Genomic DNA, 24372 nt, shown 5'->3' on the forward strand with positions numbered 1-24372 from the left:
ATTTACAAGCAGGCAACGCTGCCTTGTAAATAAGGCCCCCTTTCCTGCTACACTTTGAGTTGAAAAGGGGTGCAATGGGTGTTGGGTTGGCCGTACTGCTGCAACACCAATTGATTTTGACGCTGTCCCCTCTTTACAAGGGTGGCGTAAATAGGAGGCAGCACCAAAACTAAGACCAGGGAAAACCTGGTCTTAACATAGTGAAAATACGTTTTTCCTGTTTCTGCAATGTGCAGCACATATAGAAACAGCAAATCGCCATGAATGATTGTTCATGTGCAGGAAGGTGTCCCTTGCTGCACATAAACAATCATTTAAAAATGACGATGTGCAACTTCTATGTGTGCTGTACAATGCTGCACACATAGAAGTTACAATTCGCCATTCTGGAATGTTTATGTACATGAAAGGACAACTTCCTGGACATAAACAGTCAATTCCCCCAACGCAGATACCCTTGCACTATTGTGCAAGGGTGCCTCTGTTGGTGCTAGGCAACTAGATTTAGCATCAGTGCTAGAAGAAACGCACAGCTGCGACGCATTCTTGCATCCCCGCGTTTTCAGAATGGCTGAGCGTGGTGTTAGCAATGTTTGCTTAACGACACGCTTCTCCATTCCCTTGTAAATATGAGTTTCTACAATGACATTGTTACTGACATTGAGCTACTGATTCAACATAACGTTGGCTTGAGTCACGTGTTTCCATTACATTCAGGATAGCTCCCTAAGGCATCGCAGAGACTTATTAAGTGTTCTTTCATTTGGTGAAGAGCCTCTTTGACCGTCCGAGGTGAATCAAGGACCTGGATACTCGAGGTGTAGGGATCGTAAGCAACCGAAAAAGGCCTTTTTATCCTCACTGCGTACTCCCTGCGGAAGAGTGAAAAAAAGCAGAGCGTGAGGTGCGGACACTGGTTTTATCAAAACCCAAACGAAGACAAGCTGACCACTCCTGTGCCCCTTCCCCAAGTACGTTTAGGGGACAATTTTCAACCTGCCAGTCATTTCATTTAAACAGTTGTGGAAATCCATAAAAGGTGTGACCACAGACATTCCATTAATGCGTACCAATGTTTCCAGCAGTTAAATGCTACTCCAGTTGTAGTGTAGTTCCTATATCCCTGATAGGCTCTGCGCATTGGAATAATATACACTATAGTTTTGACATAGGACTGAGGTCAATATGTCTCTATCAAGTACATTAAACGTAATTTCTTGTGTGTGCCAGCTAACTCAGAGGTCACAAGAAACTTCTCGAATATACAAGAAGGGATTAGTTTCTGACAACCGCATAAACATGACAACTTTGTTTCCCTTAGAGTCGGAACAATCTCAGAATCATGGAAACAATAGATATCAGTTTCCCTCGGTCAATCGTGCATGCTTCGTTTCTACAGAGTTGCACAGAAATAGAGAGATGGCATTTCAATAAAAAGGGTTTATTGAACAGTCTTATTTCTCATGCAAGAGATATGAACTGCTACAATCGTAAGACAGGATGCGAAGTACAATACGTACAGAGTTAGCTGTAAGATAAAATAATACTGCAATAGCATGGTTTATAGCTATGGCATATATTAAAAAAATACATACATAAATAACACAGCCTAAAATGTGGCTACTCATCTGATGCTTCTAAATAGTTCTACCCTAGTGTACCAAACCTAAGTGTAGTGTAGTGTAGTACGAGGTAAGAAGTAGGTGCTGTTTTCTAAAGTATAGCTTAGCTATAGTTTTAGTTTTGCCAAGAGTTGCCAAAAGTTTCTCCAAGTTCTAGTCGGCTCCATACCTTGGAATGTGTGGGGTTGGAATCTCTTTCCGGGACTCGATATCTAGCACCCCTCAAAGGGAGGCAGAAACACTGGAGCTGGATTCTCTGTGAGGAGGATGACAGCGTCTGGTCAGTGCATCACGCGGGAACTCGATCTCCTTCCGAACTTGCTGTGGCGAACCGCAAGTAGGCAGTCGAACTGGACCGTAACGGAACCGTGGTTTGCCAAGGCAATTTCAGGTATATTTATACCTTGAAAATGTTTAGGAATGCCTGTATTGACGTAAAAGTTGGGCATCGGAACGTCATGAATAAACCCTTAAGGAATAGATGTTCATGCATACTAAATGAGTTCTTGGAGAAATCAATATCCAAGCAAGGGAAATTCCTAAAGGCTTAAGAGTCTGGTTTTCCAAGAACTTGTTGTGACGTGGGTTGACGGATGTAGGAGACCATGCCTGTATTTGGATAGCATGGATAATGCCTAAATAAGGGCTGGATTTTCTATGCCTCAATAAGGGCAATATGAATTGTACCTATATAAGGGCATAAATCAGAAAACCTATAAACAGAATCTAAATCTACACACAACTCAAATCAGTATGTGGAAATATGTTACTACTGCTTAGACATCGAAATAAACCAAGACCACAAGTGAAGCTCTTTAGCCTATAACATATTAAGATCCTATGTACTCTGGTTTCAAACAGGGTCTACCCCTAAAAGTTCTAAAGATAGCCGGAGTATCACCATGATGTGCGGCTTCCTCAGCTTACACCATCGTATGGGCAAAAGGAAGTAGAATTACTGTGATAATGGTACATCTTCCTTAAACTTTGCTTCAGCTCCCACATGAAAGTCTGATCAGTTGCTCTGCAGTGATTCATTGAGTTACATTCTTGTTCCTCTTGCGGTAGGTGTCTTATTCTGTTGCCAGCAGCACATTTTTTAACCTGATGCTGTAGAAATTAATGCTTGGCGTTTGTGAACAAACCAATGTAAAAATGCATTCTAGTCAACCTGCCAAATCCCACTCATATCCTATGCCTGGTTTCCTGCTCCTGGCACCACCCCAAAGAACCTCCATACTTGGCTTAATACCCACCTCAAACACACAAATATGGCATCCTGTATCCAACAATTATCTACAACTTGTGTACACCTAGCATATCTGACATTCTACCACCACTCCCACCATAAAAGCTCATACCTGAGGATTTGTGACCCCTTATCTAGAATTATACTCCACCTCCCTTTCAAGCAACTCCCAAACCTGGCTTTGTGCCCCTCATACACAAACACACAAACCCGCCTCCTATGCTGCCAGCATAGCTAAAGTAGACTATTCCTCTAAACGTGCATGTTGGACTTGGCCCTTTTTTCAGGGTCATCCCAGAACTGTTTGCCTTCCTCCTGTATTGTTTCTGACCGACTTTTGTTGGTTTTATGACTCTGGGCACTTCCCCACTGCTGATCAGTGCTAAAGTGCACATTCTCTCTGTGTAAATTGTAATTATGGATTGGCCATTCCATGATAGGCATATTTGACTTACTTGTCAGACCCTAGTATAGTGCACTGTGTGTGCGCAGGGCCTGTAAATCAAATGCTGCGAGTGGGCTGCAGCACTGATTGTGCCACCCACAGAAGCAGCCTGCCATTGCAGAGCCTGTGTGCAGGGTGCATTGTATGTAAAAGGTAGGACATGCCCTGATGTGTGTGGCATTTCCTGATAGTGAAATACTGCCATTTTCGTTTTTCACTATTGCAAGGCTACCTGTTCCTATAGGACAGAATGGGGAGTTTGTTGATAACATCTTATAAACATAACTGGCCCTGGGAACAAGGTAGAAACATAAAGTTTAGTATGCCTGAACTCAGATTGTTAAAATTCATCTTTTAGTGAGGGTGATTTTTACATTCTGTTTTTGAAAATACCACTTTTAGAATGTAAATATTTTCGCGCCTGACCATCCAGTTTGCCTCTGCTAGCGTTGTGTATTGCATGTCTGGCTTTTGGATGACAGGGGCTGGAGAGGGGCAGCGGCTCCAGAAGTCTGATGAGTCAGGGCTGAGATTAATAGGCCTGGTCTGCATTTAGAGTGGTGAGAGGAGTAACACCAGCACCTAAATAAGGCTGTGCCTGCCTCCCACAAAGATGGCTCTGCCCCCCCTGTGGAGGTAGTTGTGCACTTTCAAAGTGCCCCACAGAACTGATTTTGGCTGGGTACAGACACTCACTGCCTTCAGGGAACAAAGGATTTTTGGGTATAAATAGAGGGGCCCAGACCCCAGACTTTTAGATCACTTCTGGGAATCAAGAGGAACCTTTGCCAAGGAGAAGAGCCGGATGAGCTGAGGAGGAATACTGCCCCTGTGCTGTTTGCTGTCTGGGGCTGGCCTGATGTGGCTGCTTGCTGTCAAGGAAAGGAGAAAATAACTTTGCTTTGTCATCTTGAGGAAGATCTCCAAGGGCTTAAAACTGAGCTTGCCTCCTGTTCTGAAGTCTCAGGGACACAAAGACTTCACCACCAGCTCCCCTGAATTTCCTTGCTGGGAATTCCAACCTGCAAAGAGGTGCCTGCTGCTTGTTAGGACCTCTGGAGACTGTTTGTCGCTGGGTGCTGGAAAATCGACGGAACACCGAAGAAGCGTGTCGCATCCACACCAGTTTTCTGATGCATCGTCGAAGAATACCGTCGGAGCGCCTGCCGCGGCTCGAGAAATCGCCACATGACGCATCGGGTGCAACGATCTCCGAAGTCCGAGATCACCGCACTGGTCTCGACGCAAGCCTGCTGTGCGGCTGCATGAAACCAGGAATCGTACTGGATCAACGCATCGTATCGAGGTGCCAAGACTGTTGCATCGTTGGGAGCCACAGTAAGAAACAGACGCATCAACTCCACACGCAGTAAGGAATCGACGCATCACCTCCCCTGCGCTGCAGTAAGAAACTGACGCATCACCTCCCATGAGTTTAAGGAACCAACGCATCACCTTACCTGCGGCCATTTTGTTTGTTTTGTGTGACGCATCTAAGGTCCTTTTGAGAAAAGTGTTGCATTTACAACTTGCATTGAACTGAACTATTTCTACCATTTGAAAGTCTTATTTTTAATACTGTATTGCAGATTTTTGTTGTTTGGTCTTGTTTTGGTTTAGATAAAGTTTACTTATTTTTCTAAACTGGTGTGGTGTCCATTTGTAGTGTTTTCACTGTGTTACTGTAAGTGTTCACAAATGCTTTACATGCTGCCTCTGAGATGGCCTGTTTGCTTGTGCCAAGCTACCAATGGTGTGAGCAGGGGTTATTTTAGGAGTGTATCCCCCTTACCCTGACTAGAAGCAAGGGTCCCTATTTGGACAAAGGTGCAAACCATTGCCAACTAGAGACCCCCATTTCTAACAGTGCACCTCCCCAGTCCGGTATAAGGCCAATAGCAGACATCCTGCTGCCCCATCCCTTCAAAATAGCATATTCCTAGTGACATCACATCCATCTTCACTCATCTTTCCAGTCTTTGCTTATGGAAAACAGCAAATGAGACCCACTTCCTCTGCTGCAGAAGACTTTGTGATTCCTATCACTTACCTTCTAGATATCTCTAACAGAGAACAAACATTTTGTCAAGTGGCATATCCATTTCACTCAGCTTTGAAAAGTCTTCACTGAGTAGTCATAAGCCTTAAGGCACATTTACTACTATTTCATGCAATGCAGCGCAGCTGCCAAAGTTGTTGTGCTACGTTGTGTGAAAGGGAGAGAGCAGGATTTCTGTCATCCTGAGAGCTGCCACCCAATGAGGGTGTGTTGCACCATGCACACACCATTCCACCATTGTTCAATGTTGTGTGTATGAGTCTGGCATAGATTTTGTACTGAAAGGGTAAACGTCCAGTACAAAACATTATTCTTGGACTAACTTTATAAAAATGTTGCCACTTTGTATGTGTTCTGTACAATGCAATAACAATTGATGGCAGTGGTGAGGTCTTTAGATTCCAGTTCCAATGCTGAGATCAGAGCAATAAGTTCAGTATGAGCATTCCACTACCTGAAAAAACTAATGATAGAGACGAGGTTGGAGAGAGACAACGACTTCACCATTCTGTCCTTATCTCACTTGTGGTTTCTGTGTTTAGAAAGAGGTTGGAGGGCTTTCAGGAACAAGGATAGGGAGATTATTGTGGGTTTTGTAAAGGACTTGTTGCAGAAACTGTCAAGTGTGAAGTCTATTATAGAATCCCAGGGAGGGAGTGCTGCGGTGTCAGGCTCTCTTAGTCCCATAGCACAGGTTATCCCTAGACACGTTCCATGGTATCCTTGAATTTATATTGCATCATTTTTCCAGGATACCCCATGCCCCCCCCTTTGATCCCACCTGGAATCACCGACCTTTGGGTGGGTTAAGTCTTGAAGCTAGCCCTACAAAATATAAAGACTAGGGAAGAAGAAGAGAAGGCCAGGGAGTTTGAGAGGTAGAAGTTGGGATTAGTTGCTAGGAACTAGAGGAAAGAGGCAGGAGAAAGAGAAGGAATGGGCCAGAGAGGAAAATAATTGGAAAAGAGAGTTTTAGAAATTTGATCTCTAGTTGGCAGAGGTATGCACCCTGTCCGGGTAGGTACCACAATCCTAGTCAGGGTAAGGCAGATACACAGTATAGAGTAACCTGTGCTCCCGACCCTCTGGTAGCTTGGCACAGAGCAGTTAAGGCTTAACTTAAGAGGCAAAGTATAAAGTATTTGTGCAACACTTAAACTACAGTTATATAGTGAAAACACATCAAAAAGACTCCACATAGAATAGAGAATTTTTATCTGAGTAAAACAAGACCAAAACTACAAATTTCCAATAAGTAGAACTCAAGATATGCATTTTTAAATCATATACTGCAATGTACTGCTTAAAGTCAACAGCTTAGGGGCTACTTGAGGTTGCACTAGACCAGTGTGAATCCAAACTTTTAAGCCTAAGGCGATGGAGGACAGGCCGGCTACAGGACTCATGCAGGGCCCACTGAAAAAGTACCTTGGATGGAGCAAGTGTCCACGTCGAGGACTCGATGCGTTGGTTCCAATTCACATAGTCGGATCCCTTGACGTCGTCGAGCCACTTACGATGCAGGTGCTGCATCATTTTCAAGTCTTGCAGTGATGTCTTTGGATCAGCAATGCGTTGTCATCGAGTCTCGCTGTCGGGTTACCGCGTTGTTGTCGGATCGACAATGCATCGGCGTCGAAGTTCAAATTAGTGTAAAGTCATCCCTGCATCAATTCTTTCAGAAAAACAGCTGCAGCGCTAACTTTCAACGCCCTGCCTGGATTAGCACCTCTTGGCAGGGCAGGACCCAGAGTTGGCAGAGTCCAGCAGCTGAAGCAGAGTTGAAGGAAGTCTGTGATGGCCCTGACAGGGGGCAATCCAGAAAGCCCTTAGAGAAACATGGTTTCAAAGGTGTAGAATGCAAGCCCAGTCCTTCTCACTTCCAATGCAAGAAGCTGCAGGTTAACACAGCAAATCAGGTAGCATTGTGGCAGTCCCTCCTGCATCACAGCAATCATCAGTTAGAAGGCCAACACAGCAAAGCAGTTAGCAGATTGTCAGTCCCTTCTACAGCACAGCAGCTTTTCTTCCTAGCAGAATGTTCTCGGTTCCAGCAAAGTTCGAATTTGGTGGCGTCAGGGGTCCATTACTTGTACCCAGTTGTGTCTTTGAATCTGGAGAGACATCAAAGAGGCCTTTGAAGATGACAAGTTCCCCGCTTTCTCGCCCTGACTCCAGACTCACTACAGAGGGGTATGCAGCTCTTCGTGTTTGGACAGGCACAGCCCTATTCAGGTGCAAGTGTCAGCTCCTCCGTCCCAACATACCTCAGGAAGGCCCATCAACCTGATAATAGGACATCAGCATGCAAATGTCACACCCCAGTTCCCTTTGCGTGACTGTCTAGAGGGAATGCACAAAGCTCAGCTATCACCCAACCCAGATGTGTTTATGGAGACAGACAGAGGCACAGAATGGTCAAAGTAAGAAAATGCTAACTTTCTAAAAGTGGCATTTTCAGACTTGCAATTTAAAATCCGACTTCACCATTTTAAATTGTGAGTCTAGAAACATCAAACTCCAAATCCCTATCTTTTTCCAATTGGAAATTACACTTAAAAGATGTTTTAAGGCAATCCTAATGTTAACCTATGGGAGAGGTAGGCCTTGCAATAGTGAGAAATGAATTTGAATACACTGCACCATGTCCATAGGGCTGCCTAGGGCCTGCCTTAGGGGTAACATATTCAATAAAAGGGCAGGTATGGGCCTGTCAAGTAGGTTAACGGGTTAGGTCGAAATGGCAGTGTAAAACTGCACAAACAGGCTCGGCAGTGGCAGGCCTGAGACATGTTTAACCGGCTTCTGAAGTTGGTGGCACAATCAGTGCTGCAGGCCTACCAGTAGCATTTCATTTGCAAGCCCCGGGCACATATAGTGCACTTTACTAGGTACTTATAAGTAAATTAAATATGCCAATTTTGGATCAGCCAATGTTATCATATTTTGAGTACAGAGCCTATGCACTTTAACACTGGTTAGCTGTGGTAAAGTGCCCAGTATCCTAAAGCCAGCAAAAATGAAGTCTTCAAAACAGGAGCTGATAGCGCACAAAGTAAGGGGAAATCAAGCCAAGGATGCCAGGTCTAACAGAGAGGTACAAGAAATGGAAAGGGGAAGGCAGGAAAAAGAAACGGAGAGGGAACGAGAGATAGTTTTATAATGTGTGAAACTCAAAATTGTTGCAGAAAAAGCTAATTGTGGGAATGGTAAGTTTCTCTACAACTCTGCATATGTATGTGGAAGGCACAGATATTTTGGAATTGTTTGTGAGGTTTGATATTGCTTGTAAGTGGCAGTCTTTTCTAAAGCAACTACTCTAATAAGCCAGAGCAGATGGTCTAGGCTGAAGCCAGCTTAATGCCCACAGCGGGTCACGGAAAGCAAGAGTTCCATTTGAGACCTCGATTCATGATGTGTTGTTTGTAGGCCTATGCATGAACGCTCTGCTCGCGGAGTTAGCAGAGTTTTTCCCACTCCGTGCTCCTCATAGCACGAAGAGTTTTTTCTTCTTACTCCAGACCACATCCTGGCGACATTTCTCACCATGGGGGTCACGAATGGTCACTACCATTTGCGTTGAGAAACCTTTTGTTCGCAATGAGAAGCAGCCTCTAAAGTAGAACATCTACTCGAGCACAAGAAAGAAGCAACGTCCTCTTGCGCTGCACGTGGTGCCATTCACACTGTTTCTATAGCGCGAGACAAACACCCGGCGCTAAAAATCAGTGCGACGTAAAGCACTCACTCCTTATGGAACTCTGCTTAGCACAACATAGTTTTTTGGTTATGAGGAACTCCGCCTATGTCTAGTTGCTTGATTGCAATGAGTGGGTGAGAGGGATGAAAGTGTGAAATTTTCATGTCTTTAACCAACTCATGCTGACAGAGTAATTCAGAGAGTGTCGATCTGCCACACTTAGTCAGTATCTGTCCAATTTGACTGAAAAGCATCCAGAGAACTTGCAGTGTTTCTTTAGCTAATGAGATTAGGAAGGGGAAAGAGAAGCACAACCTTTAACCAAAATGGGAGAAGAACTCAAAAGAGACTGGTATCAAATCAGAAGAGAAGGCCCAAGTAATTCCCATGGGACCTGGTCTCTATACAGACAGGAAAGGATCGGATTCATAGTCATGAGCAAAAAGACAAGAGACAGAAACGCCTGGCTCCTTGTTGGGATGCAGACACACACGTTTGTGCTCCAGCGAGGAGCCTGGCCATTGTTTGGATTTGTTCTTAGCCTATGGAAAACTTCAAACAGTACCCAGTGTCTTGCTGGGTTACAAAAACACACATCTGGGGGTCATCTGGCACCTAGGCAAAACTACCAGCCCCAGATATTACTGACCACTACACACCTGCAAGAATTCTGGTGGCGTGGCCTGTGAGAATTCCGCCACTTTTTCTTACCTAGAATGCCCTGCACAGGTGCATCATTGGTTAAAAACAAAACCTCACATTTCTGCAATGGAAAGTTCTGGAATTTGTGTAGAATAGCAAAACTCCTACCAACTCGTATTCCCACACTTCTACCAAAATAAACAGTTCATCACATGCCTGGATGAGCCCTTAGTAATTGCCATGAACAAGGCAAATACTCGACAGTAAAAAGCCAATGTAGAGTCAATGTGGTCTTCACATAGTCACACTTTTGGCCTATCATTGACCCATACAATAGACCCATCCAGACGTGTGGTTCCATTTTTATCATGAATAGACTAGGAACATTGGATGATCAGATATTTGCAATTTCTAGGCGTTCTTGAGTTTTCTGTCACAGAAAATGAAAGAAACTATGATTATTTTGTCCATACTTTGATTTTTGCAGGGGATTCTAGATAATAAACATATTGGGAATCATGCAAGCCACATCACAATGGATTCACTTGTATCTTTAGTCTTCAGATAAGGTCTGGGCATAGTAGCTTCTCCTGGGTGCTGTCTGATCCTGGGCTAAAATACTACAGACATACCCCATGGAATGTCCTCCCTCAACAAAACCATTACCTAGTCTAGTGTATAGATCTCTGCTCACACCCATGGAAAACCTACCAATATATGATAATCTCATAATATGAAGACCTACGGGAACACAGATTTAGGGTCAACCTTGGAAGGATACGTTGCTGTGTGAGGAAGGTGAAGAAAACTACCATGATTTGGGAAGATTTTTTGAAAATCTGAAAAAAGTTATTGTGCGGCGCTTTGCCCCAGACAGCCAATCTGGTCAATTTGGCCCTAGGCTTGGGAGAAATGTTAATTATGTTGGATTGTAATTTCAGGGACAGTTTTCAAAGCAAGATATACCATTTGAGTAATTTTTTAATACAAATTGCATTTCAGGCAGTTTTATTTATATGAGCAGACCATTTGGGTAATTTTGGACCACAAAACTACAAATGCAAATGTGAATGGCAGTGTTTGAACACAAGCAACTGAAATTAAATCTGAAATTACATTTTTGAGTTGAATGTATACCAAAACAGATCACTTGGGTAATTGTTTGAGTGCAAGATTCATTTTGCGTAATTACTTGTAATTTCACATAATTTACAGTAATTTTGTGTAAATATACTATAGCAGAAATATGTGTTTCACACATCCCTATCTGGAAAGCAGCAACTGAAATCTTAAGATATGTACATGTTAAAAATATTTTGTTGTGGTATGTTTCCATTCAACCCAGGTGTGATATCTGAGCTCAAGAGAAAGATACCCTAGAGTGGCCTTTCACTTGCAGCTGCTTTCCAAATTGCCAAAATACACATCATTCAGTTTTTTGCTACCATGTTTTGGGGAAAAGTGCTAAAAGATGACAAATGCCAATTTTGAATTTTGTAGCCAGCTACTCCAGGTTTGAAAGCTCTGCACCCCAGTGGTAGAAACTTTAGCATGTGTATGTGTTAGAAACATGTGCTTGTTGTATGTGTCCATACATCTCAGGGATGATAGTAGCGACTAAATGACAGGCATCATAAACCTGAATTTTGCTTGCATCTTATTTCCAAATTGGCAAAATGCAAATCACCCAGTTTATTGCCTGTTGGCACCATGAGCCCATAGAAAGGTCATAGATGTTTTTTACTTCCATGCGCAGTGAAGGGGTAAATCTTGGAAGAGGGGACCAGAGAGGACCCTGTGGCACTCATCCTAGTAGTTATAAACATTTGCGGGAGAGACTAAGATTCCCTGAAGCACATTTACCCAAACACCATGGGGTTTTACTGGAAGCTGGTAACAACAGACCAGTGGTTTCCCACCCCCAGGGGAGCAGGTACTTACAAGGTCTAAGGTTGAAAGGAAGTGTCTTAATCCTTAGGAGATTTGCCCTTGCATACACTTGGTTGCCAGTGAAGATGATATGAGGCACCTTACTTACCAGGAATGAGGTAGAAGTCAATGGCATTATGGCTGGGGTTGATGTATGAGTGCAGGAGAAAGAGAGTGATAGATGTCTTTTAGGCGATTATATAATTGAATCCCAGTTCTAGAAACCACATTAGCTGTGATGACCAGAACACAGGCTGCACTTCCGTCTCAGGAGGAGATTGTGATCACCCGATATTTGGAATGACCAGTGAAGGGTATTAAATGGATCAGGACAGAATCTGATGAGGCACAGGCTGCAGCAGAGAGGAAGATGAGCACCCAAACCAGACTGCAAAGTGGGCTGGAGTCTGGGTCACTGTTAGGGATGCAAGATTTTTTAGCTGTTGGAGGCCATACTGGGGAACAGTTCCACCACACTAAAAGGCCCTACTCTTGTGTGATCTCACAAGGAAGCCCATGAAAAGGTTAGCAAGGGAGAGGCAGAGAAGCATTTTGTATGCTGAGAGAGCAGAGACTCTGTGAAAACTGAAAAAGGGGCTAGCAAGAGGCTAGTGGACTTGTTATCATTAAAGATATCCAGGACAGGTTGGATCTTTTGTTTTACTGGCTCAGCATGTGCCACAACAGAAAGTGGTTTTGTAGGACGTTTTCAACTTGCCGGATGAGGGGTAAGTCAAGAGGTAAGACCACAGCCCCTCTGCGGTACGTCAGTGGAGTGCAACCTCCAAGGTAGTTACATGGGCACTCCTGGGGATCACTTCACAGTCATTTTAATAGTTGGATTTTCCAAGACTGAGATTTCTGATAGAGGAACACGTTTCAATCACATGAGTGAAATGTAGGACCTACCACTTCTCCACAGCATACCAGCCATAGTTCAATGGGTTGATAGAGCACATTAACAAGGCCCTTAAGAGCATCATGGACATGTTACCAAAGTGCCTGAGGAGGAAATGGGATGTTTTCCTGCACTGTTTCTTATGCGCCTACAGGTATGTTCCACAGAAAAAAGTGAGGTTCAGTTCCTCTAAAGCTCCTTTTGGGCACTCAGTCCCTCTAAAGTTCCTTTTGGGTATCCAGTTCCTTGCCCACTCACCTTCATTAGAGAATATTGAACAGGAACTCCTAAGTCACCCACTAATAATGTGGTGGGCTATGCCATTGGACTCAGGAAGCTATTGGCACAGTACATGACTCAGGTGAAAAAAGAAATTCCGGCTAGCCAAGAGCTGTTCAAGGAGTGCTATGACCTGAAAGTAACGCTGATTGTGCACTAGTATGGCCAGGAGGAGGTGTTGAAGCCAATTCATCCCTGAGCTTTAGAGGATATGTGGTGTAGATATATAAAGTAGTGTAGATGTGAAGTACCTGGTATGCAATGTGCCACACGGGAACCCAGGAGTATGTTCCATCTGAACTTGCCAAAGCTATTCATCTGGAAATGACAGAGGAGATTGAGGACAACAGTGTGCCACCCCATGAGATGTTATACAGGGATGAGAAGGCTGGCTCTGGGTGGAAGAGGTGAAAGATCCCCTTGCCTACCTTCTAAGCCTCATAAGGAGTGTAGAGAGGTTCTGGGATGATTTTCCATATTTTATCACTGACCCCAGGGTTGATACCCATCTGCACGCATGACATAGAGAGAGAGCTTGCCATTGAAGAGCAAGATATGTAGGATGTCTGACTGAGTACAAGAGTACATCCAGGCAGACGTCACCACAACGCTGGATTTGATAATGATTGAGCACTCCCATTATCTATTGTCCAGCCCAGTGGTTTTGGTTCCTCTACAAGGATCAAGAGAGCAATGCTTTTGCGTGGATTATCAGGTTCTCATGGAGGTGACCAAGATGAATGCACATCTGATCCCCCAAGCTGACTAACACGTGGCCGAAAAAGGTGCTGAACGCTTTGCGAATACGTTTGACCTGACCAGATTGCATTGTTACCTTGTGCCAAAAGGGAGACTGCGTTCTAAATGCAGGAGGGCTTGTACCCGTTTAAGGTAATTTCTTTTGAGCTCAAGAATGTGTCTGCTACTTTCCAGTGCCTGGTGAACAACATTGCTTCTAGGCTTGAGAAGTTCTGTGTGTATTTGACAATATTGCACTCTTTAGCAATTGATGAGAGGACTAACTGAGGCACCTAGAAGAGGTGTTGGTCAGGATACGAGGGTGAAACTGACTATCAAACTAACCAAATGCCAGATGGGGCAGTTCTTAGTAATTTCCCATAGCCATCAGAAGGTGACAAGAAGATTTGCCCATTTGATGACAAAGCCCAGTGTGGTTTGGAGCTGAAGATTTCCATGAGCAACCCAAGTGCATACCTTGCTAGGACTCACTTTGTACTACTGGAACTTTGTAGCAAACTATGGGACTATAAGTGTATCCTTAATACACCTGACTTACAAGAAACAGTCCAAGGAGGTGTTTTGGATTACGAAATGTCAGCAGCCTTCGAGAACCGGAAGGCATTACAATGCACTAGTCTTTTGTTGAAGGCATATGATTACAGTCAGCCCTATGTTGTGCAGAATGACACCTCTGACAAGAGATTTGGAACAGTTCTTGCTCAACTACATGACAAGGGTAAAGAGTGTCCAGCTGCATTCCTTAGTCAAAAACTGCCTCTTAGAGAAAATAATTACTCTGCCTTAGAGAAGTAGTGTTTCTCAAAACTGTGGGCCTTGAGGAGGTACCAGTTCTATTGATTTGGCACCAACGGGGTGGTCTAGACAGATCACATGCCTCTCAAGTGGTTAATGATTAAGAGAGGGTCTATTTGCAGGGAACGTCCATTTCCAAGCAAGGACAGCACTTCGCTGTGGAAAATAAAGTCAAACTGTAGTACAGGAAGGAAGGTGGACTTTCCCACCAATGCTGCCAAACTGATGATAGAAGAAATCCAATGGTGGAGTAAGGTATTCAGTTATGGGATGGTATCTGTTGTGAATGGAATGTTCTCTGCATGGTAGTACAGTGGTGCATCCCTCCTCTGAGGGAACCCTGCAGTAAGTTATCTGGTATACCGATATATTTGGCCCAGTATACACAGCAATCCAGCATTCACAGTGAAGCCTAGGCCTTGTGACTGACTGTGAGATCGTGGCCCTCGCCCTGACATTTGGAGGTGTGCACCTACCACATTCTACAGTTGACATGGCAATACCAGCCATGTACTAGGACATATACATTAGGCAGTGGTGGCAGCATACCATTTTTCTGATAAATAATATTTCTTCCCTGTAAGAAGAGAGTGTGGTGCCTACAGGCCCCACTAGAGTACAGTTCAGCTTGAATGTAATGCCCAGACCCTACTCTGCATGCCATGTGCGAGTTGTACATATTGTGACTGCTAGCAGGACCCCATCGTTATTATGGGTGTATATTTGCAAAGATCAGTGGGATCCATGTTGGATGCCCTGGTAAAACTTAGCACATTTCCATTTATCTTATTCAAGAACAGACACTGAAGTGTGAAGGCTAGGGGTAGGGTTTTTAGTGAGGGCAGGAAGACTGGCGATCTGCCTGATGTGCGCGCTGTTTGCAATGAACTTAGGGATGTACGGTGCTGCCAGGTTGGGGGGAATACCCAATAACCCCCGGGAGTTGTATGGACCACACAGAGTCCACACTGGAAAATGAGCACAGTCCCGGGCACATGTAGTGAGGATATCACAATGTTGATAGAGTCAAGATAGCTGTGGTCGACACCAGTTCAGAGATTTTATTTAACCCCTTCGACGCTCATGACGGAACGGTTCCGTCATGAGCGTCGGTTGAGCTGTGCTCATGACGGAACCGTTCCGTCATGACCACGCCCGCGCAAGCAGCGCTCAGCACAGCGGGGGAATCCGCCCCGCATGGAAGGGGTTAATGACGCTACGGCTGTATGGTATACAAATGGCCAGCCGACACATGTTTCGTCACAGGCATTGGTTCTGTGACTCTTCAGGGCTGTATGGCGTGTATAAGGATGAAGTAAGGCGGTCCCTGAAAACCGGTGATAATTCCAACCCGGTCTAAGGGTGCGTGTTGGAGGCACTATGCCGCAGGTAAGGTGAAAAGTGCTCTCTAAAAGGTCACCGGTATGTGGTGGGTGCCGGGAGGCGGCTGCGGGTGAAATAAGTGAATCAGGCCGTGGTGTAGTGCGGTGAAGCCAGGGCAGGCTGCCGTGCGGCGCGTGGGAGCGGGTTCGCCCAGGGAATTAAAGTGTGGCTGTCCAGTGTCTGCCGGAGTCGCAGGCTCGGGAGCCTTGTCGTGGCGTATGGTGTGGGATCCTGACAAGAGCAGGATCGGGGTGACCCACGAGGAGCAAGCAGGACTGCAGGCGGGTGCGCCTGTCGGAAGGTACTGGTGCTCGGAAGACACTGGAGCCGTCTGGAAGTGTGAAAGAATTGAAATAGGGGTCCTTTGGAAATGCAGCAACAGCCTTTTCTTAGCAAGGCTCTCCTCCCTTCTTGGGATCTTCATTTAGCTGACGTTGAGTGTGGGTAGGTAAAACATGAGCTCCTACGGTTGTGAATGTTCCAGGCAGGGTCTGCCCCTTTAACTCTCCTTGTAAGGAATTCCCCTTTTTTCATTGTCACCCCCTTCTTTTTTGCTACAATGTAGTTCTGATATGTGGACTCTGCCCACTAGGACACTGTTGGCCAGCATCCAATGTTGTGCTTTGACCCCTAAAAACATGTAGAATTGGCTACATTGGCATATTTAACTTCCCTAGTAAATGAGACTCAATGTACTCAGTGCTTGTAAGTTATACGTCACTAATGGGCAACAGAACCTATTGTGTCACCACTTAAGTGACAAAACAGAGCATATCTCCAGGCCTGCCCCTGTAGCCTGTGTTTGCAGTTTTAAAAACTACAAATTTAACCTGGCAAAATAGGCCAGCCTTAAACCTTCCTTTGTAATACCTATAATTCACCCTTAAGGTAGGATCTAAATGCCCATGACTGCATGGTATTTACGAAATAGGATGTGTACTTACACTTTACATGTCCTGGCAGGTAAAAATCTCCAAAGTTTGTTATCATTGAGTCTGGGCTGGCTTTTCATCCGAAAATCAGAGGGTTACATTATTACACCATATAATGTATAACTTCAATTTAGGAATGGCTTGAACAATGATTTAAGGATTCAAATAAATAGGAATTAAAAATCCATTCTGATAGTCAATCGATCAATCAATCAAAACATTTGTAGAGCGCACTACTCACCCGTGAGCGTCTCAAGGTGCTGGGGGTGTGGGGGTGCTGCTACTGCTCGAATAGCCATGTCTTTAGAAGCCTCCTGAAGGTTAGTAGTTCCTGGGTCTGCCGTAGGAGGATTGGGAGGGTGTGCCAGGTCTTGGCAGCAAGGTGGGAGAATGATCTGCCGCCGGTGGTCGCTCTTCGGATGTGGGGGACGGTGGCTAGGGCGAAGTCGACGGAGCGGGGCTGTCGGTTTGGGGTGTAGAAGGTGAGTCGTCTGTTGAGGTATGCCGGTCCGGTGTTGTGGAGCGCCTTGTGTGCGTGGGTGAGGAGCTTGAAGGTGATCCTCTTGTTGACGAGAGGCCAGTGCAGGTCTCTCAGGTGTGGTGTGATGTGGATGTGGCGAGGGATTTCGAGGATCAGGCGTGCAGAGGTGTTCTGTATGCGTTGTAGTCGTTTCAAGAGTTTGGCCAAGGCTCCTTCGTAGAGGGCGTTTCTGTAGTCCAGCCTGCTGCTGACGAGGGCCTGGGTGACCGTTCTTCTTGTTTCGGTGGGAATCCACCTGTAGATCTTGCGGAGCATGCAGAGGGTGTTGAAGCAGGAGGACGAGAGAGCGTTGACTTGCTTGGTCATGGAGAGTGTTGAGTTGAGGATAAACCCCAGGTTGCGTGCATGGTCGGTGGGTGTTGGTGCTGCTCCCAGAGCGGAAGGCCACCAGGAGTCGTCCCAGGCTGAGGGGCTGGAGCCGAGGATGAGGACCTCTGTCTTGTCCGAGTTCAGCTTCAGAAGGCTGTTCTTCATCCACTTGGCGACGGCTTTCATTCCTTCGTGGAGGGTGGTTTTGGCGGTGAGGGGGTCCTTGGTGAGGGAGAGGATCAGCTGGGTGTCATCGGCGTAGGATATGATGTTGAGGTCGTGTAGTCGGGCGACGTGGGCGAGCGGTGCCATGCAAACGTTAAACAATGTCGGGCTGAGGGATGATCCTTGGGGTATGTCAAAGATGATCTCGGAGGCTTCGGAACGGAAAGGGGGAGGCGGACACTCTGGGTTCTGCCAGAGAGGAAGGAGGTGGTCCATTCCAGAGCCTTGTCTTTGATCCCTGCGTTGTGGAGGCATGTACGTAGGGTGCGTGGCAGACAGTGTCGAAGGCGGCTGATAGGTCCAGGAGGATGAGGGCCGCAGTTTCGCCATTGTCCAGCAGGGCCCTGATGTCATCAGTGGCGGCGATGAGGGCAGTCTCAGTACTGTGGTTGCTGTGGAACCCGGACTGGGACGAGTTCAGGATGTTGTTCTTCTCAAGGCAGCGGGTCAGCTATCTGTTGACGGTCTTCTCGATGACCTTCGGCGGGAACGGGAGCAGGGAGATGGGTAGGAAGTTCTTGAGGTCCCTTGGATCCGCCTTGGGATTCTTGAGTAAGGCGTTGATCTCGGCGTGCTTTCAGCTCTCCAGGAAGTTTGCGATCTCGAAGGAGATGTTGATGGCCTTGCGGAGATGGGGTGCATTGGTGGTGCTGGCTTTATTGAAGATGTGGTGTGGGCATGGGTCTGACGGAGAGCCGGAGTGGATGGTGTTCATGATTTTGATGGTATCGTCGTCGTTTATGTAGGTCCAGGCGAGCAGGAGATCGATGTGGGTGATGGCCGCGGGGTCTGAGGTGTCAATGGATGTCGGGGTGGGCAGGTTGTTGAAGCTGTTGTGGATGTCTGCGATCTTGCGATGGAAGAAGGTGGCAAGGGAGTCGCACAAGTCTTGCGATGGTGGGATGTCATTGGTGTTGGAGCTGGGGTTGGAGAGTTCCTTCATGATGTTGAAGAGCTTTGTTGTCCAGTCGGTCCTTGAAGGAGGCCCTTTTTTGGTGGATCTGATGAGGTGATGGTGTCTGCGGATGGCGTTCTTGTGGGCTGCGTAGCTGTCTGGTGTCTGTTCACGCTGCCATTTCTTCTCTAGTGTACGGCAGGTTTGCTTGGAGGCCTGGAGGTCTGCGGTGAACCAGCTGGCTTTCTTGTTAGTGTGTCTGTTGGAGGGTTTCTTGATCGGAGCGAGTGTTGGTGCAGTTGTTGATCCAACGCCTGAGGTTGCGGGTGGCGGTGTCGGCATTGGTGGGGTCGGCGGGTGGGCTTCGGGCGAGGGTGGTGTTTAGCTGGTCTTCGGTGATTTTGCTCCAGCTGCGGCGGGAGATCTGTTGAGTGTGGTGGTGCGTGGTGGGTTTCCGGTAGGTGAAGTGGATGCAGCGATGGTCGGTCCATTGGAGCTCGGTGGTGTGGCTGAAGGTGACGTGGGGGCTTGCGGAGAAGATGGGGTCAAGCGTGTGGCCGGCAGAGTTGGTGGGCGTTGTAATGAGCTGTCTGAGTCCGAGGTTGGCGAGGTTGTCAATCAGGGTGGTGGAGTTAGTGTCGTTTGTTGTTCTTGAGGTGGAAGTTCAGGTCTTCGAGGAGGCTGTAGTCTGTGGAGGCGAGGACGTGCATGCTGACGAAGTCGGCGATGGAGTCGCTGAACTGAGGCCGGGGTCCGGGGGGTCTGTAGGTGAGAGTTCCTCTGAGGGTGGTGTTGGGATTGGTGTGGATCTGGAAGTGCAGGTGTTTGGCGGTGCTGAGGGTGTCGTCGGTGTTGGTCGAGACCCTGAGGGTGTTCTTGTGGATGAAGGCGATTCCACCTCCTATTCCATTGGTGCGGTCCCTGCGGGAGATCTTGTAGCCGTCCAGGATGGCTATGGTGATGTCGGGTGCCGAGGAGGTGTTCATCCATGTCTCTGTCAGGAAGGCGACGTCCGGGGAGGATGTGTCGAGCAGGTCGCAGAGTTCGACGGCGTGTTTGCCTGCGGAGCGGGTGTTCAGGAGAATGCATCTGAGGTGATTGCGTCCTGTCACGGTGGGCGGTGTGGCAGCTCGGAGGCTGGTGAAGCTGCAGCTCCGGCAGGAGAAGGGTCCTTTGGTGTGCTTCGGGGCGGGCAGAAAGCAGGTGAGCGGTCGTCCGGCATTGAGTGCGTGGAGGGTGCTGGGCGTGGTCCAGGCACGGACGGGCGCAGATGGGCTTGCCTTAGGCGCGTCCGCTGCACGGCCACCATATAAGGGGAGGTGAGAGGGAGGAGTAGCTGGGAGGTGGGAGCGGGGCAGCGAATGGCGAGCAGGAGAGCGGGTCGCAGGGGACGCAGCAGTGGGAAAATGGGAGGGTAGAGCGAGCGGGGGATACAGAAGGCAAAAAAGGGGTACAAAACAATACAACAGTGCAGAAAAGAATAAAAGGCAAAATACATTTATTCACAATAGAGGAGCAGAGGCGCAGGTACGGCAAGGCCAACAGAGAGAAAAGGGGCAGATCGAGTGCAGGGAGCTTACGGCCTACCATTGGCCACCAGGGTTGAGGCGCAGGTGGTAGCCTGTGGGTGGAGGCGGGCCTCGAACTTCAAGCAGGCAGCAGCAGCTGGCTCAGGGGCAACGACACACAGGTGGTGCTGTGCGGCGTGGGGAGCGACCTGCCTGAGAACAGGGTCAAGGGTCGCTCTCCTCACCGCTGCGCGGCCGCCACATAAGGGGAGGTGGGAGGGAGGAGTAGCTAGGAGGCGGGAGCGGGCGGCGAATGGGCAAGCAGGGGGGCATGGCCGCAGAGGACGCATCGGTGGGAAAACGGGAGGGTAGAGCGGCCGGGGGATACAGAAGGCAAAAAAGGGGTACAAAACAATACAACAGTGCAAAAAAGAATAAAAGGCAAAATACAATTATTCACAATACAGGAGCAGAGGCGCAGTTACGGCAAGGCCAACAGAGAGAAAAGGGGCAGATCGAGTGCAGGGAGCTTACGGCCTACCACTGGCCACCAGGTGGTAGCCTGCGGGTGGAGGCGGGCCCCGAACTTCAAGCAGGCAGCAGCAGCTGGCTCAGGGGCGACGACACACAGGTGGTGCTGTGCAGGGTGGGGAGCAACCTGCCTGAGAACAGTAAAGTCAGATATTTAATTCCTATTTTGAAAATGCCACTTTTAAGGATTTCACATTTTTCAGCTAAATCCTCTAGTAGCCCATTCAGAGAAAAAGTATCCAACTTTCACCTGGCAGCTTACTGGGAGGTGTGAATTGCTCTCAGGCAAGGGAACAAATGGCCTTGCCTCGGAGGAGGTGTGACCTCCTCTAGACAGAATGGCCTGAGGTTTGTGGTCAAAAACTTTCCAAGCTTTTAAAGGGCAGCCCCTGTCACAGTCAGATGTAACTCACACCCAGGCCTAGTAGCCAGAGTGGCACCAATGCTGTGGATGTGGGGGGCTGTCCCATATCTGGTTTTGGAGGGGGGGGGTCCTTATTTCCATAGACACACCTCAGGGATGTGCCCAGAACTATGAGCAAGAGAAGAAAGATTCTGTCATGCTGGATTGTTGGCAGAGCAGGAACTGTGGGATTGTTTAGGGCCAAACCACAGGAAATTATGTCAGAGGTGGTATGGTTGCACCTGAGAACTTTTTTCCTATTGGTTAGGAGGTCACCCCCACCCACAAGTTAGTTTCTGGCATAAACGTGGCACTCCTTGGTGCCTTCTTCTGAATATTGCTGGACCAGAGAAAGACATAAGAAGAACTGCACCTGCTAAACTCTTTCGACTTCAGAAAGAGGACTCCATCTACTGTAAACTGTGGAGAGAAACCCCAAGGGTTGGACCCGCTTCCACTTGATCACAGGCAGAAGGGTGGACTTGCAGGGCTATTTGGCTAGCCTCCAGTTAAGCTATATGATCACAAAATATAAAAATGAAAAAAAAAACAATTAATGTGTCCTCATGTAATTCAACTGGTGTTATGTAAAGCACTCTGATACCCGATTCAGGTCAAGTTTGCGCTATATACATCGCTGTAAAAAAAAAAAAAAGAAAAGAAGAGGTCCACTTTCCTGAAGAGTACAGTTGGCCAGTTCCAACTGGACTTACTCTGGACCTTACTCAGGCTTTTCCTGTAGTGAGTTAAGACCCCCAAGTGGTCTACCTAAGGTCCTGGGGCCCTTGGATAAGTGTCTGAATACACCTCTTCTGCCAATCCCTAAAGAAGAAAGTGAAAAACATTTTCAAGGATTTTTGCTAAGAGATCCAGAGGCTACAATCAGATCACAACTGAGCCACAGCCACAGCTGTATGTCAAACTGCCGGTCAGACTCAACTCACAGGTTTTCCCCACTAAAAGGATCTAGACTTCCAAGAATTGTTTCTATGTCGGAAGGCAGAAATCTTCACCTGGTGAAGGCACCAAAAGCATCCAGTCTGTTAGGGACCTTCCTTGTGCATGAATTTAGAATTTCTCCCGCTCTGAGGTTTCCCATCAAAGCCAGGAGCTCCACCTTGACTTTGTCTGATGGCTTTCCGGCTGTGTGGAATCCATCTCAGCTACGGCATTCTGCCTTGCCCTGCTGAGGATTTTTAACTTTAATTTCAGAGTCCTAGCCAGGAGGTAAAAATTTTCACTGGGCCAAACCTGGTCCTTGAATCTGACCCACCCCACAACATGGTTGGCCTTAACTTTTGACTTTGATCCAGTCTAAAGTGGCCAGAGACCCACGGTTAGCGCTTGCCCCTTTTTTGTCACTAGAAGCATCTAAAACGTAGAGAAATCATATCTCTGGTTCTCTATATCAGATTTTTTTCATTTTGGTGTCTATTTGAAGGCTACCCTTTTTCTCTATTTACATATATTGGAAATCTTTTTTTATTGTGTGGTGTTTTCTACTTTGTAACTGCTTTGGTGCTGATAATGTTTAGTACATGTCTCTAACTTAAGCCTGTCTGCTCTGCGCTACACCTACCAAGAGTTGAGCTCAGGTTTAAATTATTGAGACCTAACTGAACCTAATCAGGAATGGTGCCATTATTACTTGAAGGAGGCTACCACCCACTTCAACTAATAATCCCCTTTCTCACACTCCCAATTGTGCTGCTTTGGATGCCTGATTGCAACCAGGTGCAGAGTCTTCATTCTTCAATGTGCTTATATTTTGGGGGCTCCAGTTTCAGGATCTGCTGCAAGAGCAATCACTTTCAAAGAAACCAGGGAATAATTTGACTCCTGGGCCTCAATATTTTTTATCCTTCCCACTAGAAAGCCAAATAAAAGTATTGGTTTACCACATAGTAGCTTTAATTTTACATTTCGATTTTTACACTTCCTCATTATATGTGCCCACAGTGATAGACAAGTCTTAATCACTGCAAGAGCTCCCTTAATATTAAGATTGAATTCACTCATGTCTCCACTACCTGACGCAAGTGAGGAACAACCCTGAGATAAACAATACCACCCACAAATGAATGAAGGCTCAGTATCCTTCGAAAGATACACCGCAGACACCGTAGATTGGCTGCCCATATAGACTGTTACACTATAAGTGCATACCAAACTTGGAGAATGTGTCACAGTTAGGTTCGTTTCCTGAAGCTACTTTTTGTGATTTTGGTAGAATGTACGGAAGTTTCCTTCTTTCTTCTTTTTGTGTGGTGTTTGTGTAATAAAAGAATTTCAATGTTGCAATAAGGGAAAACATTGGACTGGACAGCAATTACAGTGTCTGTTGCAAAACAATTTTTGTTTTGTGTCTCTACCTTGACACTAACCCTGGGCGTAGTTCGCGAAGTAGCACTACGCGAAGCTACGCAAAGTGCACTTCGCACTACGCGAGCTACGCGTAGCACTTCGCGAACTGCGTAGTACCCTGTTCGCACTGTGCAAGATGCCGTTTTCAATGATTGCACAGTGCGGACAAGCATCCGGCACTGTGCAATCATTGAAAACGGCATCTTGCACAGTGCAAGCTGTAGTTTTCTGCCGCTCGAGTAGATTTTTACTCGAGCGGCAGCTTTCTCAACGCGGACTGGTAGTTTCTTATCGCGAGCGCCACGAGCATACGTGACCACTCGCAATGAGAAACCTGACCTCCTCACGTTGAGAATCTCGCCGGGGTGTTTATTTTCAACGCTCGCGATCGGCAACTTGATGTTGCTGATCGCAAACAAGGAAAAAGTCTCGCCGGGATGTCATTTTGCTTGCTCGCGGTCGCTAACTTGATGGTGAGGACCGCGAGCAAGCAAAAAATGACCGCTGCACTACGCAATGCTACGCTACGCATGTTAGCACTGTGATACGTGCAATTCGCGTACTGCGAAGTAGCGCAAACTTCGCAAACTACGCGAGCGTAGCGTAGTGCTTTGCCCAGGCTTACTTGACACACTGCCTTCCTGGGAAGACTTTGACTGCTCACCCTCTCTACCCTGAGACTCTAGTGCAGAAAGAATGTACTTGGTGCCCAGTCTGCAGTGCCATAATAAGTCAGGTCCTGGGACATAAGTGGCAAAAGGCCACAACCCCCACAGTTGATGACCAAAGACCACTAAATCCTGCTAGTGGCCCCTGAAACAGTTCTGGCAGTGATAGTGGCATATAATAAACATACAATTCCTATGTTGAAGTAACATATATTGCACATTCTGCCCTAAAATTG

At 46.8% G+C, this 24372-nt stretch overlaps 1 protein-coding gene across 1 annotated transcript in view; it reads right to left on the reverse strand.

The window, feature by feature from the left end:
- Window positions 1–694: 694 nt before the first annotated feature.
- Window positions 695–24372, reverse strand: part of LOC146855436 (tyrosine 3-monooxygenase-like) — a 278955-nt gene continuing 255277 nt past the window's right edge. The window contains exon 12 of the mRNA XM_085651138.1: window positions 695–872. Coding sequence (XP_085507264.1) covers window positions 695–872 — 178 coding nt within the window. The remainder of the gene's footprint in view (window positions 873–24372) is intronic.

Source organism: Triturus cristatus, chromosome 4_1, assembly GCF_964204655.1.
Source record: "Triturus cristatus chromosome 4_1, aTriCri1.1, whole genome shotgun sequence".
Classification (NCBI taxonomy): Eukaryota; Metazoa; Chordata; class Amphibia; order Caudata; family Salamandridae; genus Triturus; species Triturus cristatus.